Source organism: Mus musculus, chromosome 2 (assembly GCF_000001635.26).
Source record: "Mus musculus strain C57BL/6J chromosome 2, GRCm38.p6 C57BL/6J".
NCBI classification, from domain to species: domain Eukaryota; kingdom Metazoa; phylum Chordata; class Mammalia; order Rodentia; family Muridae; genus Mus; species Mus musculus.
Genome location: NC_000068.7, coordinates 155,420,481 through 155,435,051, shown reverse-complemented (window position 1 = coordinate 155,435,051; position 14,571 = coordinate 155,420,481). Strand labels below are relative to the sequence as shown.

Here is a 14,571-nt window from a genome sequence, read left to right as displayed (position 1 = left end):
TTTCCCCCATATCATTGTCAACATTTGCTGTATTCTACTTTTATAATGACCACCCTAATGTGATATGGTATGTAGTCATTTGATAGTGTGTTAGGTTTGTTTGTTTATTTAGTTGGTTGGTTGGTTGGGTTGGGTTTGGTTTGGTTTTTGTTTGTTTGTTTGTTTGTTTTTTTCAAGACAGGGTTTCTCTGTATAGCCCAGGCTGTCCTGGAACTCACTCTGTAGACCAGGCTGGCCTCGAATTCAGAAATCTGCCTGCCTCTGCCTCCCAAGTGCTGGGATTAAAGGCATGCGCCACCACTGCCCAGCTTGATAGTGTTTTTTTAATGCACAAAATCACTAAGAAGTCCAGTGTTTCAGGCCAGGCAGGAGTGATGCACACCTTTAATTCCAGCATTTAGGAGGCTGAGTCAGGTGGGTTTCTGTGAGTATGAGGCCAGCCTAGTCTATAGAGTGAATTCCAGGACAGCCAGGGTTACACAGAGAAACAATGTCTCAAGGAGAAAAAAAAAGTTTATTGTTTCTATTTTTTTCTTTTGTTGCCTGTCCCTTTGCTGCCACATCCAAGAAATTACTGCCAAGTTCAAGGTAGTGAAGGTTTGTCAGATATTTTCCTCTAAGAGTTTTAGGTCCAAATTTAAGTGTTCCATTTTCGATTAATTTTTGTACATTATATTAGGTATAACTTCACTCCTTTGCATATGGACACACACGTTCCCTAGAGTAAGTTAGCATTTGTGCATTCTTAAGAATATGTCCAGAAGTTTGTATAGGTTTTAGAGTTGCAGAATGCCAAATGCTTTTCTGTCCTAAAGGAAGCTGACTTGTCAGAGTGTATGTTTCCTCCCTCTGTTGTAGTTCAGTGAACTCTGCTCTTATTTAAAATAGGGATTTTTTTTTCAGTTGCTCATTCTCAAATGCCTTCAAAATTAATAATGTTATTCTCTTTTCTTCGTGACCAAGAATCCAGCAAGCTAAAGGTACAGAAGGTGGAGCCCTGGAACAGCGTGCGAGTCACATTCAACATCCCCCGGGAAGCAGCAGAACGGCTACGGATCCTGGCTCAGAGCAACAACCAGCAGCTTCGGGACCTGGGGATTCTCTCCGTTCAGATTGAAGGTTCGTTACTTTGCCATGTGCCTATCTGAACCACAATACAGTAACAGTAGTACCCCTGCGTAATTTCTGATGCTGCCTTGTCTAGCAGTTAGGAGAGACTTCTCTGCTTGCCATTATATGACATCTCTACTAAAAACCTGTAAGGATCTTTTTGTTCTTTGTGGTTTTGTTTTTTAATTTTTGAGAAATGATTTTGTGTAGCCATCGGCCTCCAATACCCTATGTAGCTGAGCACAATCTTGAACTTCTAAATCTTCCCTCTACCTCTGATGTGCTTTGATAACAGACATGTTCTAACACACTGGGTTTATGCAATGCTGAGGACAGTACTCAGTGCTTTCTGCATGCTAGGCAAGGACTCTGCCAGCTGACTTATATTCGCAATACCTGGAAAGCTTTTTATAGTGCAGTTATTGAAAGAAAATGGTAATTTCCTCACAAATACTCCAGAGACTCTACACTCAAGTGTTACAGTGTCCGTATTATCCTGCCTTCTTTCCACACTGAACTTCATATCTCTTATCTTCTAATTATAAACTCCCAGAAGGAAATCAAGAACTTTGAGTTTCTGAGTTTCTTCCTGCTCTCTCCCTTGTTTTCATCCTGCCCTTGCCCACACACAATTTGTGGGTCAGTTTTGAAAATAAATGTTGAGACTTTGAAGCCCTCTGACACTAAGCAACTTGATTAATGATTGTGAGGACTGATTGTGATCGCCTTGTGCTTGCTAAGCTGGAACAAGCTGCATAGGCTAGGATTTGTTTCTTGTAGTTCCAGCTTCTAGAGGGCAAGGCTGGGAAGTCATGAATCCAGAGCTAGACTGAACTATAAGGGGTTAGGTTAGGGTTAGAATACTGAGCTATCCCTTTTTGTAGTGGTAAACTTGGTATAATTCTTCAAAATCAGGAAAAGTAATTCTTATGTATCTGTCTTTAAACTAAATCTGCATTTTACTCTGGCTATTTCCATTTTGTAACTCTACTGTCATTTTCAGGGGAAGGTGCTATCAACCTGGCTTTGGGTCAGAACCGAAGCCAAGATGTGAGAATGAATGGACCTGTGGCATCTGGAAATTCCGTTAGGATGGAGGCAGGATTTCCCATGGCAAGTGGTCCAGGTGAGATCTCCTGCTCATTTTGTGTGACATTTTGCCAGTTTCCTTTTGGGAGCTTGATTTCTTAAGGTAATAAGTCTTGTCATATAGGTGAGGTGTATAGCATACTCACTTTTATTTACTCAGAAAAATGAGTTATTCTCAGAAAGGTTACAGTAGCAAAGCATAAGGCTGTTGTCTTTATAGTCTTTAGCTTATAAATCTAATGAACACTAAGACAGGGAGTAAACATTTCCTTTTCTTTTTTCTTTTTTCTTTTTTTTTTTTTTTGGTTTTTTGAGACAGGGTTTCTCTGTAGAGTCCTGGCTGTCCTGGAACTCACTTTGTAGACCAGGCTGTCCTCGAACTCAGAAATCTTCCTGCCTCTGCCTCCTAAGTGCTGGGATTAAAGGTGTGTGCCACCAGGGCCCAGCTTGTTACTTCCTTTTCTAATAACCCTAAAATTTCTCCTTCAGGGATTAAACTCAGTACTCTCTGCTTCATAAGACATTAGATTGAGCTCTTACTTTTAAAGCTGGGAAGTTGTGGGATTCATAGAAAGGAACCTGTTTGTCCCAGGTCAAGTAGAAGTGGACTTACGTTCCAGATGTCCTCACTCTTAGATCCTTTGGTGGTGGTGGTGGTGGTTTTTCTGTTTTTACTGCACTAGTAGCTTTGAAACCTTAGAAGCTTATGAAGTCTTTATTCAAATAAAACAGGGATGCACAGCTGCTGTGGAGTAGGAGCATAAAACTATACATAGTCACTCACTCCATCACTGACAACCATAGTACTGTTTGAAAAAGACAGCAGGTGGGGCTGGAGAGATGGTTCAGTGGTTAAGAGCACTTTTTGCTTTTGTAGAGGGTTTGATTCCCAGCAACCACATGGTGGCTTACAACCAACCATCTGATTCCAGTCAGGAGATTTGGTGCCCTCTTCTGACCTCTACAGGCACCAAGCATACATTTGGTCCATAGACACACATACAGACAAAACATTCATACATATAAAATACTTTTTTTTAATTTTTTATTAGGTATTTTCCTCGTTTACATTTCCAATGCTATCCCAAAAGTCCCCCATACCCATCCCCCCACTCCCCTACCCACCCACTCCCCCTTTTTGGCCCTGGCGTTCCCCTGTACTGGGGCATATAAAGTTTGCAAGTCCAATGGGCCTCTCTTTCCAGTGATGGCCAACTAGGCCATCTTTTGATACATATGCAGCTAGAGTCAAGAGCTCCGGGGTACTGGTTAGTTCATAATGTTGTTCCACCTATAGGGTTGCAGATCCCTCTAGCTCCTTGGGTACTTTCTCTAGCTCCTCCATTGGGGGCCCTGTGATCCATCCAATAGCTGACTGTGAGCATCCACTTCTGTGTTTGCTAGGCCCCGGCATAGTCTCACAAGAGACAGCTATATCTGGGTCCTAAAAAGTAAAGGAACTTCATTTATAAACTGCTATTTTGAACTGTAAGTAAGAACTTGACACAACTGAGCGTAGTGGTATATGCTTTTAACCCCACTTAGGAGTTAAAGGCAGGGGATCTCTGTAGACCGAGCTAGCTTGGTCTACTTACTATACTGGCTAGTTTTGTGTCAACTTACACAGGCTGGAGTTATCACAGAGAAAGGAGCTTCAGGTGAGGAAATGCCTTCATGAGATCCAACTGTAAGGCATTTTCTCAATTAGTGATCAAGAGGGAAAGGCCCCTTGTGGGTGGTGCCATCCCTGGGCTGGTAGTCTTGGTTCTATAAGAGAGCAAGCTGAGCAAGCCAGGGGAGGCAAGACAGTAAAGAACATCCCTCCATGGCTCTGCATCAGCTCCTGCTCCCTGACCTGCTTGAGTTCCAGTCCTGACTTCCTTTAATGGTGAACAGCAGTATGGAAGTGTAAGCTGAATAAACCCTTTCCTCCCCAACTGGCTTCTTGCTCATGATGTTTTGTCCAGGAATAGATACCCTGACTAAGACAGTGTACATAGTGAGTTTCGGGACAGCCAGGACTGTGCAGAGAGATCCTGTCTCAAAATACCAAAAACAAAAAACAAAGATTTTGGCATAGAGTTGAAGTTAGGTTTTTATACTGCCAATGCATTTTCTGTTTACCTCAAGTATTTATAGTATTTCATGCAAATACACTATATATTTTTGTTTCCTTGAAATATAATAAATATATTTCATCTTTATCTTTAAAAATGAGATAAGGCCTGGAGTCTTTGGAGCTTATGCTTGGTAGTAGATGAGTTCTCCCATAAAGCAAACATTTCTTAATTTCCTTACATATACGTGGGCAAGCTGTCTCCTGTGGAACTACATCTATATTCACAACCCTCAAGATCTGTTTTCTGAATCTGTCACAGTCAATGCTCCTGGACTGATAATGAAGTTCCATATAAGTAATGGAAAATATCTAACCTAGAAACTTACATGTAGACCTGTTGCCCCATACAGCTCTGAGGGAGTCTGAAGGCAGTTTGATAAGAAATCACAGGTTGTACAGTTGCTTCTGCTCATCCTAGCTGAAGACCCTAGCTGCCTTACTTGTCATTAGTCAAGACATTTGTAAAGAAATGCTCCCAGGAAAGCAAGCCAGGGACTCTCATCTGAACTCCTCCTGCCCTCAGGTATTCATGTTTTCTGGTCATAGGTGACCATAAACATCTTTAATTATATCTCAGAAACAGTGTTAGAGATTCTATCAAGTCCTGAAATGTTAAGATACCTGTAGCACTAATGCCTGCACCTTGATTATAACATGTAGTGTCTGGCCAGTGTTACAGTGCTGTAAGTTCATTACCACATAGAAAACCTTGACGCACTAGGTTGAAATTGGGTTAAATTGGTATTTAATGACGGTTACTGATTATAATCATTTGTAACACAAAGTACCAGGATTAATCAGTTAGTGATGACTTAGAGTTACCATGACATTTTAACCTCCAGGTACTTTTTACACCAGCAATATTTTATGATTCCTTTTCTCACTTGTCTATTAGGCCTTAATGGAGGCAAGTGAAGTTTAATAGTAGGTTACATCAGAGAAGTCTTCCTAGAAAAAGAAACCTTATATTTCCTCTGAAACAGTATTAACTTTAGAATTACGTATCTAGAACATCTCAATGTATCCGTTATCTCAGTACTACTTTCTTCTCTTAGCATTGACAATAGAAAGCAACTGCATCTAAATTTATAGTTTATTTTTTTCATCCCCGTAGAGAATACCAAGATTTGTGGAGATACCATAGTAATCATTGAATCAAAGGTTTTCATTCTTGGCTGTTGGTATTTGGGCCAATAATTTTTTGCTGTGAGTAGCTATCTTGTACATTGAGGTATATTTAATAGCATCCTTAGCTTTTACCTACCAGATGCTAGTAGACACTGTGCATTTCTTTCTTCTAATCGTGCCAACTAAAGATATCCCTGGATATCTCTGGGCTATCAGTTTAGATGTACTTGCATTCTCTTGTCATTGCTAAGAGAAGAAAGTAGTGCTAAGATTAAAAGATTAACTGATAAATTAAGATGTTCTAGATATCTCCTGGATGTTACCTGCAGTGGGAACCACGGATCTAGTTCAAATTCCCACATAGTACCATAAATGCATGTTAGCATGTTACTCCTGAGCATGTAGTTAGTCTATAGTGGAAAATTTCTGGGAACAAGCAGCTCATTGTAGTCCAATACGATCTGTTCTGGGTCCCATGAGAGTGTCCTTGTTTATTGTGTTTTGTTTTCAGTCAGGTTCTCACTATATAGCTATCACTATCCTTGAACTTGCTATATAAACCAGGCTAACCTTGAACTTGCTACTATCTTCCTGCCTTTTTTCAATCTTCTGAGTGTTGAGGTTTCACGTGTGTACCATCACATCTGGTTCATGAATGTTCTTTCTAATTGCCATCTTTGAAAATGGGGTGGGATTTCACAGAAGTAGATCTGGTTTCAACAGATGACTGTTTATCATGTTGTCTTTAACTAGAAGTTTTAATGTATAACTAAGATATTAAGCAAGCAAAAGAACTTCTCAAAGAAAAATCAAAATTAAATCTGAAACTGTAAACAGTGATGGCCAGCTGGTGTTGAGACACAAGACTTTGTAACCCTGGTGTAGGGACCATGTCAAGGCCAGGCTGAGCTCTATATCAAGACCGCATCTCTGAAGAAGGGAAAGGGGAGAAAGGAACAAAACATAAAAATCACAGTCATGAAGAATCTGAAGAACCAAGTGACTTGAGTTGCTAGGAAGACTACGTGAAGAATAATGTTAGAATTTAAAAATTGCTCATGAAGCCAGACTTTCCAGGGAAAGTAGATTGTAAAATTGTTAGTTACCTTTGAAATGGGGAGACCCACGGGTGTCTGTCTTCTGGGCCTGGGCTCCCTTTGGAGGCTGGTGGTTGGGGTTGTCTTCTCTAACCATTTGCATGTTGAACATATGTTAATAAAATGGTCTGGAACAGCTAACCTACCACTAAGTAACTGACAGTAAGTAACTCTAGACTGATAAACTCACTGATGCTATGGAGGAGAACTTTCTCAACCCAGGCTGTTACAGACCTTGGTTCAGACTTACTATAATAAACAAGTTTGCACTAAATTCATGAATTTTAGGATTAAACTTCCAGTTTTTGGAATTTTAGATATTAAGAATATTCATGTGTTTGGGAGGCAGGCAGATTTCTGAGTTCGAGGCCAGCCTGGTCTACGGAGTGAGTTCTAGGACAGCCAGGGCTATATTTTAAATTTTAACTAAGTTGTTCTGTCCAAAGAAGTGGAACAAAAGAAGTTTTCAAAGACTTAAGAGCATTTACTAGCCGTGCTTGCTAGCTGACCTGCCACTGTGGGCCCTGTGGTAGGAAGAAGACAGGAGCTGGTTCTTTGTACTTTGCGCCTGCATGCTTTGGCCTTTATACTAAGGGTACCATGAAGGACATCCATTACCTTGTCTGCTGCTCTCCCTTTGTGAATGTGGTCCTTCATGTTCCCTACTGATTTAAGAATCAGATGGAGCTAGTTATAGCTACAGAGAGAATCCACACTGGACAGTTTGTGTACTGCAGCAAAATGTCCAGCTCAGTATCAGCAGTGTTTTCTCTGTGGGCACCATGCCTGAGTGTACTATTGTGTTTTCTGGGGACATGCCTGGAGACAGAGGCAAGTTTGTGTGAACCCTTGAGAACTATGCCATAGTCATCTCCCACACCCAAAGACCAAGAAGACCTAGGTAAAGCTGCCTTCAGGGTCTAAGGTCATTTTTGAGGCCAACAGAGCTATTATTGGTATGGTGGCCAGTGGGGGTAGAATTGACAAACCTATCTTAAACATGAGCCCTGCATACTACAAGTAAAAGGCAAGAGGAATTGCTAGCTACATATGCAGGGTGTGGCCATAGATCCTGTGGAACATCCCTTTGGAGGCTATGACCACCAGTACATTAGCAACCCTCCACTATCCAGAGAGATGTCCCTGCTGGGCACAAAGTGGTTCTCATTGCTGCCCACTATACTGGGCGACTACATGGAACCAAAAACTGCAGAAGAAAGAAAACTAGGACTCAGGGGCCCAATGTAGTAGTTCAGTCACTAGTACCACAAATAATAATAAAAAATAAAAATCATATAAATGAAAAAGACCACTTTATTTAACAAAAGAAATTTATCAAGAATATAGCTAAATTTTTATATACTTAATAACCTAGCCTCTGAATATATAAAAATTACATGGAAATACCAAATCTTGGAGATTTTAACATCTGTTAGTAATTGATGAATCAAACATAAAAAATAAGGGTCACTGGGCGTGGTGGCGCAAGCCTTTAATCCCAGCACTCGGGAGGCAGAGGCAGGCGGATTTCTGAGTTCGAGGCCAGCGTGGTCTACAGAGTGAGTTCCAGGACAGCCAGGGCTACACAGAGAAACCCTGACTCGAATAAATAAATAAATAAATAAATAAATAAATAAATAAATAAATAAATAAATAAATAAGGGTTTAAAAAAAAAAGGCTTTGATAAGTTTTCTATAATGCGTCAAGCCTGGTGGCTTACACTTTTAATTTCAGTGCTTAGGAGGCAGGGGGATCTCTGAATTCCAAGCCAGTCAACGCTACATAGATCACCTGCCTTCCCTAAGCCCCAAAGACCATGTATACAAACTATGTAATCCTAATTCCAGAGGTTTGCTTTGTTTGTTTGTTTTGCTTTTTTTTTTCGAGACAGAGTTTCTCTGTATAGCGCTGGCTGTCCTGGAACTCATTTTATAGACCAGGCTGGCCTCAAACTCAAAATTTGCCTGCCTCTGCCTCCTGAGTGCTGGGACTAAAGGTGTGCGCTACCACACCCGGCTCAATTCCAGAGTTCTTAATCTTTTCAAGCATAAATGGAATATTTGTATGAGTTGACCATGTTTTTTTTTAAGTTTTTAAAAAAGAATTATTTATTTATTTTATGTACTTGAGTACACTGTTGCTGTCTTCAGACACACCAGAAGAGAGGGTATCAGATTCCATTTCAGATGGTTGTGAGCTACCATGTGTTTGCTAGGACTCAGCACCTCTGGAAGAACAGTCAGTGCTCTGACTCTGAGCCATCTCTCTAGCCCAAGTTGGCCATGTTTTCAAAAGCAAGGTTTTTTTTTTTTTATTAGATATTTTCTTTATTTACATTTCAAATGCTATCCCAAAAGTTCCCTTTACCCTCCCCCCGCCCTGCTCTCCTACCCACCAACTCCCACTTCTTGGCCCTGGTGTTCCCCTGTACTGGGACATATAAAGTTTGCAAGACCAAGGGGCCTCTCTTCCCAATGATGGCCGACTAGGCCATCTTCTGCTACATATGCAGCTAGAGACTCGAGCTCTGGGGGTACTGGTTGGTTCATATTGTTATTCCACCTATAGGGTTGCAGACCCCTTTAGCTCTTTGGGTACTTTCTCTAGCTCCTCCATTGGGGGCCCTGTGTTCCGTCCTATAGATGACTGTGAACATCCACTTCTGTGTTTGCCAGGCACTGGCATAGCCTCACAAGAGACAGCTGTATCAGGGTCCTTTCAGCAGAACCTTGCTGGCATATGTAATAGTGTCTGTGTTTGGTGGCTGATTATGGGATGGATCCCCGGGTGGGGTAGTCTCTGGATGGTCCATCTTTTTGCCTTAGGTCCAAACTTTGTCTCTGTAACTCCTTCCATGGGTATTTTGTTCCCTATTCTAAGGAGGAATGAAGTATCCACACTTTGATCTTCCTTCTTCTTGATTTTCTTGTGTTTTGCAAATTGTATCTTGGGTATTCTAAGTTTCTGGGCTAATATCCACTTATCAGTGAGTGCATATCTAATGACTTCTTTTGTGATTGGGTTACCTCACTAAGGATGATATCCTCCAGATACATCCATTTGCCCAAGAATTTCATAAATTCATTGTTTTTAATAGCTGAGTAGTACTCCATTGTGTAAATGTACCACATTTTCTGTATCCATTTCCTCTGTTGAGGGACATCTGGGTTCTTTCTAGCTTCTGGCTATTATAAATAAGGCTGCTATGAACATAGTGGAGCATGTGTTCCTATTACCAGTTGGAACATCTTCTGGGTATATGCCTAGGAGAGGTATTGCTGGATCTTCCGGTAGTACTATGTCCAATTTTCTGAGGAACTGCCAGACTGATTTCCAGAGTGGTTGTACAAGCTTATAATCCCACCAGCAATGGAGGAGTGTTCCTCTTTCTCTACATCCTCGCCAGCATCTGCTGTCACCTGAATTTTTGATTAGCCATTCTGACTGGTGTGAGGTGGAATCTCAGTGCTGTTTTGATTTGCATTTCCCTGATGATTAAGGATGTTGAACATTTTTTCAGGTGCTTCTCAGCCCTTCGGTATTCCTCAGGCGAGAATTCTTTGTTTAGTTCTGTACCCCATTTTTAATGGGGTTATTTGAATTTCTGGAGTCCAGCTTCTTGAGCTCTTTGTATATATTGGATATTAGTTCCCTATCCTATTTAGGATTGGTAAAAATCCTTTCCCAATCTTTTGGTGGCCTTTTTGTCTTATTGACCGTGTCTTTTACCTTACAGAATCTTTGCAATTTCATGAGGTCCCATAGCACAAGCCATTGATGTTCTGTTTAGGAATTTTTACCCAGTGCCCATATCGTCAAGGCTTTTCCTTACTTTCTCCTCTATAAATTTCAGTGTCTCTGGTTTTATGTGGAGTTCTTTGATCCCCTTAGACTTGACCTTAGTACAAGGAGATAAGAATGGATCAATTTGTATTCTTCTACATGATAACCGCCAGTTGTGCCAGCACCATTTGTTGAAAATGCTGTCTTTTTTTCCACTGGATGGTTTTAGCTCCCTTGTCAAAGATCAGGTGACCATAGGTGTGATCAAGTGACCATAGGATTCATTTCTGGGTCTTTAATTCTATTTCATTGATCTACCTGTCTGTCGCTGTACCAGTACCATGCAGTTTTTATCACAATTGCTCTGTAGTACAGCTTGAGGTCAGCCATGGTGATTCCACCAGAGGTTCTTTTATTGTTGAGAAGAGTTTTTGCTATCCTAGGTTTTTTATTATTCCAGATGAATTCGAAAATTGCCCTTTCTAACTCTGTGAAGAATTGAGTTGGAATTTTAATGGGGATTGCACTGAATCTGTAGATTGCTTTCGGCAGGATAGCCATTTTGACTATATTAATCCTGCCAATCTATGAGCATGGGAGATCTTTCATCTTCTGAGATCTTCTTTAATTTCTTTCTTCAGAGACTTGAAGTTCTTTATCATACAGATCTTTCACTTCCTTAGTTAGAGTCACACCAAGGTATTTTATATTATTTGTGACTATTGTGAAGGGTGTGGCACATGCCTTTAATCCCAGCACTCAGAAGGCAGAGGCAGGTGGATTTCTATGAGTTTGAGGCCAGCCGGGTCTATATAGCAAGTTCTAGGCCAGCAAAGGCTACATAATGAGACCCTATCTCAAACGAAAAAAAAAATTAAGAAGTGAATAAAAATTACAATTAAGGAGCAGCACCATATGTTTCTTTATAAAGAGTGACTAAGCTGGGGTGGAGCTCCACTGAGGCAGGGTCTACCCAGCAGGTGCAAAGCCAAAACCCAGCCTGCCAATGCATGTTGATAATCTGAGCAGTTGAGAAGTGGAGGCAGGGGGATCCAGAGTTCAAGGTCATCTTCAGCTATCTAGTAAGTTTGATGCCAGCCTTAGCTACACAAGACCCTGACTCAAATAAGTGAATAATACTTTTAAGAAAAGGACAACTAAAAGTGATTTTTAAAATGTGAAGAGTTTAAAGAAACATATTCTTAAAGGATAAATATTACACTGTGAGTTATTTCTTAATATTAAAAACAAACTGGAGTTAGATTGCACAGCTGTAATTCCAGCATTTGAGAGGATGAGGCAGGAGTGTTTCCCTGAGTTTGAGGCCAGCCTGGGCTATGTAACTCTGTTTCAAAACAGCAGTTGAGAATGCCTGCTTTTTCGGAAAATCAGAATTTAGTGTGCAGCATCTACATAGTGGCTCATAACCGTCTGTAACTAGTTCTAGGAGATCCAACACCTCTTCTGGTCTTCACAAATACCAGGCATGTAAATGGTGTACATACATATACATGCAGGCAAAGTGTATATAAACAGAAAAGATTTTAATCTAAAAATAGTTCTTAAAAGACAAATTTTTAAATCTTTTAATGTTTCTAAGGTATGTCATTAAAATGAAAAATTTTAAGCTGAGTGTGGTAGCTCATACCTGTAATCGCAACCCTTCCTGAAGCAATTACTATGAGTTTCAGACCTGTCTGGTCATAAGATCTTGTCTTAAAACATACATATACACACACACAAATGTGCCAACTTCAGAATGTTATTTTGGTTTCCTTCTTCTAGGTCTAATAAGGATGACGAGCCCTGCCGCTGTTATGACGCCCCAGGGCGGGAACATGTCATCTTCCATGATGGCACCAGGCCCCAATCCAGAACTGCAACCCAGGACTCCTCGCCCTGCTTCTCAGTCAGGTAGTGTCTTCTAGTCATTGGGAATTAAAGACGCTGGAATTACTTAACAGATGTCATTGAGATTCAGCCCCTGAGCCTGAATTCTATCTGCTCAGTTCCAAATTTTACCATGAATTCTCACAACTAAATGTCAACATTTCTTTTCAGAATTTTCTGTTATCTTATCAGCTATTCTCCAATGTTTCCAGGGCCGTCCTTGTTAGGATTTCTATTGCTCTGGAGAGACACCATGACTACAGCAACTCCTATAAAGGACAGCATTTAATTGGGGCTGGCTTACAGGTTCAGAGGCTTAGTCCATGGTTTAGAGCATGGTGGTACTCAGGCAAACATGGTGCTGAAGGAGTAGCTGAGAGCTCTAGAGCTGAATCAGCAGATAACAGGAAGAGAGAATGTCACTGGGCCTGGCTTCAGTACCTGAAACCTCAAAGCCCACTCCTAGTCATACTCCCTTCTTCCAACAAGGTCACATCTCCTAATTACGTGCCACTCCCTATGAAGCTGTGGAGGCCATTTCCATTCAAACTACCACATGCACCTTGGTATGCTTAGTCCTATAAGATACATCATGACAGAATTTTGAAGTCCTATGAATTGGTAAATGTTTTTTAAGTTAACATGTTACAGCACAAAGCTTCCTACAAACTTGTCTAAAATCTAAGTCTAGCATTTCCCAAACCTAGTTGACTATTTTATCTTGTTTTCCTATAACAATAGTTGCCCAGAATAAAATTTTGAAAATGTTGTTTTCTATATTTTATGTTTGATGCTCCTCGCCACTAATGAACCATAAGTTGACTTTAAGGCAGGATTTTCTTTATATCTGTTGGTACTTAGAAGACACTCATGAACATGGTGGTATCAGTGGTATCAGTAGACCCAAGCCCGTGTGCTGAGATCCGGGTCGCAGTAGGTTAATTATTGCTCACTGTCTTTAACAGATGCAATGGATCCACTTCTCTCTGGACTCCATATACAGCAACAGAGTCATCCCTCAGGATCTTTACCTCCAGCGCATCACTCAATGCAGCCTGTTCCTGTGAACAGACAAATGAACCCAGCTAATTTTCCCCAGCTGCAGCAGCAGCAGCAGCAACAGCAGCAGCAACAGCAACAGCAGCAACAGCAACAGCAGCAACAGCAACAGCAGCAGCAACAACAGCAGCAGCAACAGTTGCAGACAAGACCTCTACAGCAACATCAGCAACAGCCACAGGGGATTCGACCACAGTTTACTGCTCCAACTCAGGTGCCTGTTCCTCCAGGCTGGAACCAGCTGCCTTCTGGAGCCTTACAGCCTCCACCAGCCCAGGGATCTCTGGGCACAATGACTACAAATCAAGGGTGGAAGAAGGCTCCCTTGCCTAGCCCAATGCAAGCGCAACTTCAGGCAAGACCTTCCTTAGCTACGGTACAGACACCTTCTCACCCTCCCCCTCCTTATCCTTTTGGCAGCCAACAAGCCTCACAAGCCCATACAAACTTTCCTCAAATGAGCAACCCAGGCCAGTTCACAGCTCCTCAGATGAAGGGCTTGCAGGGAGGGCCCTCCAGGGTCCCAACCCCCCTGCAACAGCCCCACCTCACCAACAAGTCTCCTGCCTCCTCACCCTCCTCCTTTCAGCAGGGATCTCCTGCATCCTCCCCAACGGTTAACCAAACTCAGCAGCAGATGGGACCAAGGCCACCTCAAAATAACCCACTTTCCCAGGGATTTCAGCAGCCTGTCAGCTCTCCAGGTCGGAATCCTATGGTTCAACAGGGAAATGTGCCACCTAATTTCATGGTGATGCAGCAGCAACCACCAAACCAGGGGCCACAGAGTTTACATCCAGGCCTAGGAGGTGAGGAACACTGAAGCTATTTGTGTTGGTAAATTTACTGGAGATAGATTTGAGTGGAATGTCAGTTTTTAGTATTAATGGAGGGAGTGAAATAAGGATATAAACATTTTGTTTTGTGATAATGGTAATGACACTTGGTAGAGCTTAGTTAACGTAATGTATTTTTATCTTGATATACTATATAACATCTTACTGGTTAAATATAAGCTAGCTCTCTGGATAAAAATGCAGGTAAAATTGAAAATAGAGATGTTCATTCTGTTTCAAATTATTTTTACTTAATTTTGTACTAGTAATGTCCAGACCAAACATGTATTTTATTAGTAATTTAAACTTCTTGTTTGTTGACGGATTAAGATTATAATAAGTAGAGCAGAAATGAAAGGATAAGTACAGGTTTTATTGGGGACAATGCCCTTCTACGTAGCAATCTTGATAATCCTAGTTAGTAACATAGTAAGCATGGTGGTTTTTAAGTTTGATTAA

General features: G+C 41.2%; 1 protein-coding gene and 1 pseudogene across 6 annotated transcripts in view; both read left to right on the top strand.

Moving 5' to 3' along the window:
* Positions 1–14,571, top strand: part of Ncoa6 (nuclear receptor coactivator 6) — an 83,256-nt gene that overhangs the window by 38,860 nt on the left and 29,825 nt on the right. For all 6 annotated transcript variants that reach the window (NM_001242558.1, NM_019825.3, XM_011239709.2 and 3 more), the window contains 4 exons: positions 964–1,119; positions 2,114–2,236; positions 12,113–12,241; positions 13,183–14,085. In NM_001242558.1, coding sequence (NP_001229487.1) covers positions 964–1,119; positions 2,114–2,236; positions 12,113–12,241; positions 13,183–14,085 — 1,311 coding nt within the window. The remainder of the gene's footprint in view (positions 1–963; positions 1,120–2,113; positions 2,237–12,112; positions 12,242–13,182; positions 14,086–14,571) is intronic.
* Gm17959 (predicted gene, 17959) lies at positions 7,129–7,768 on the top strand (annotated as a pseudogene).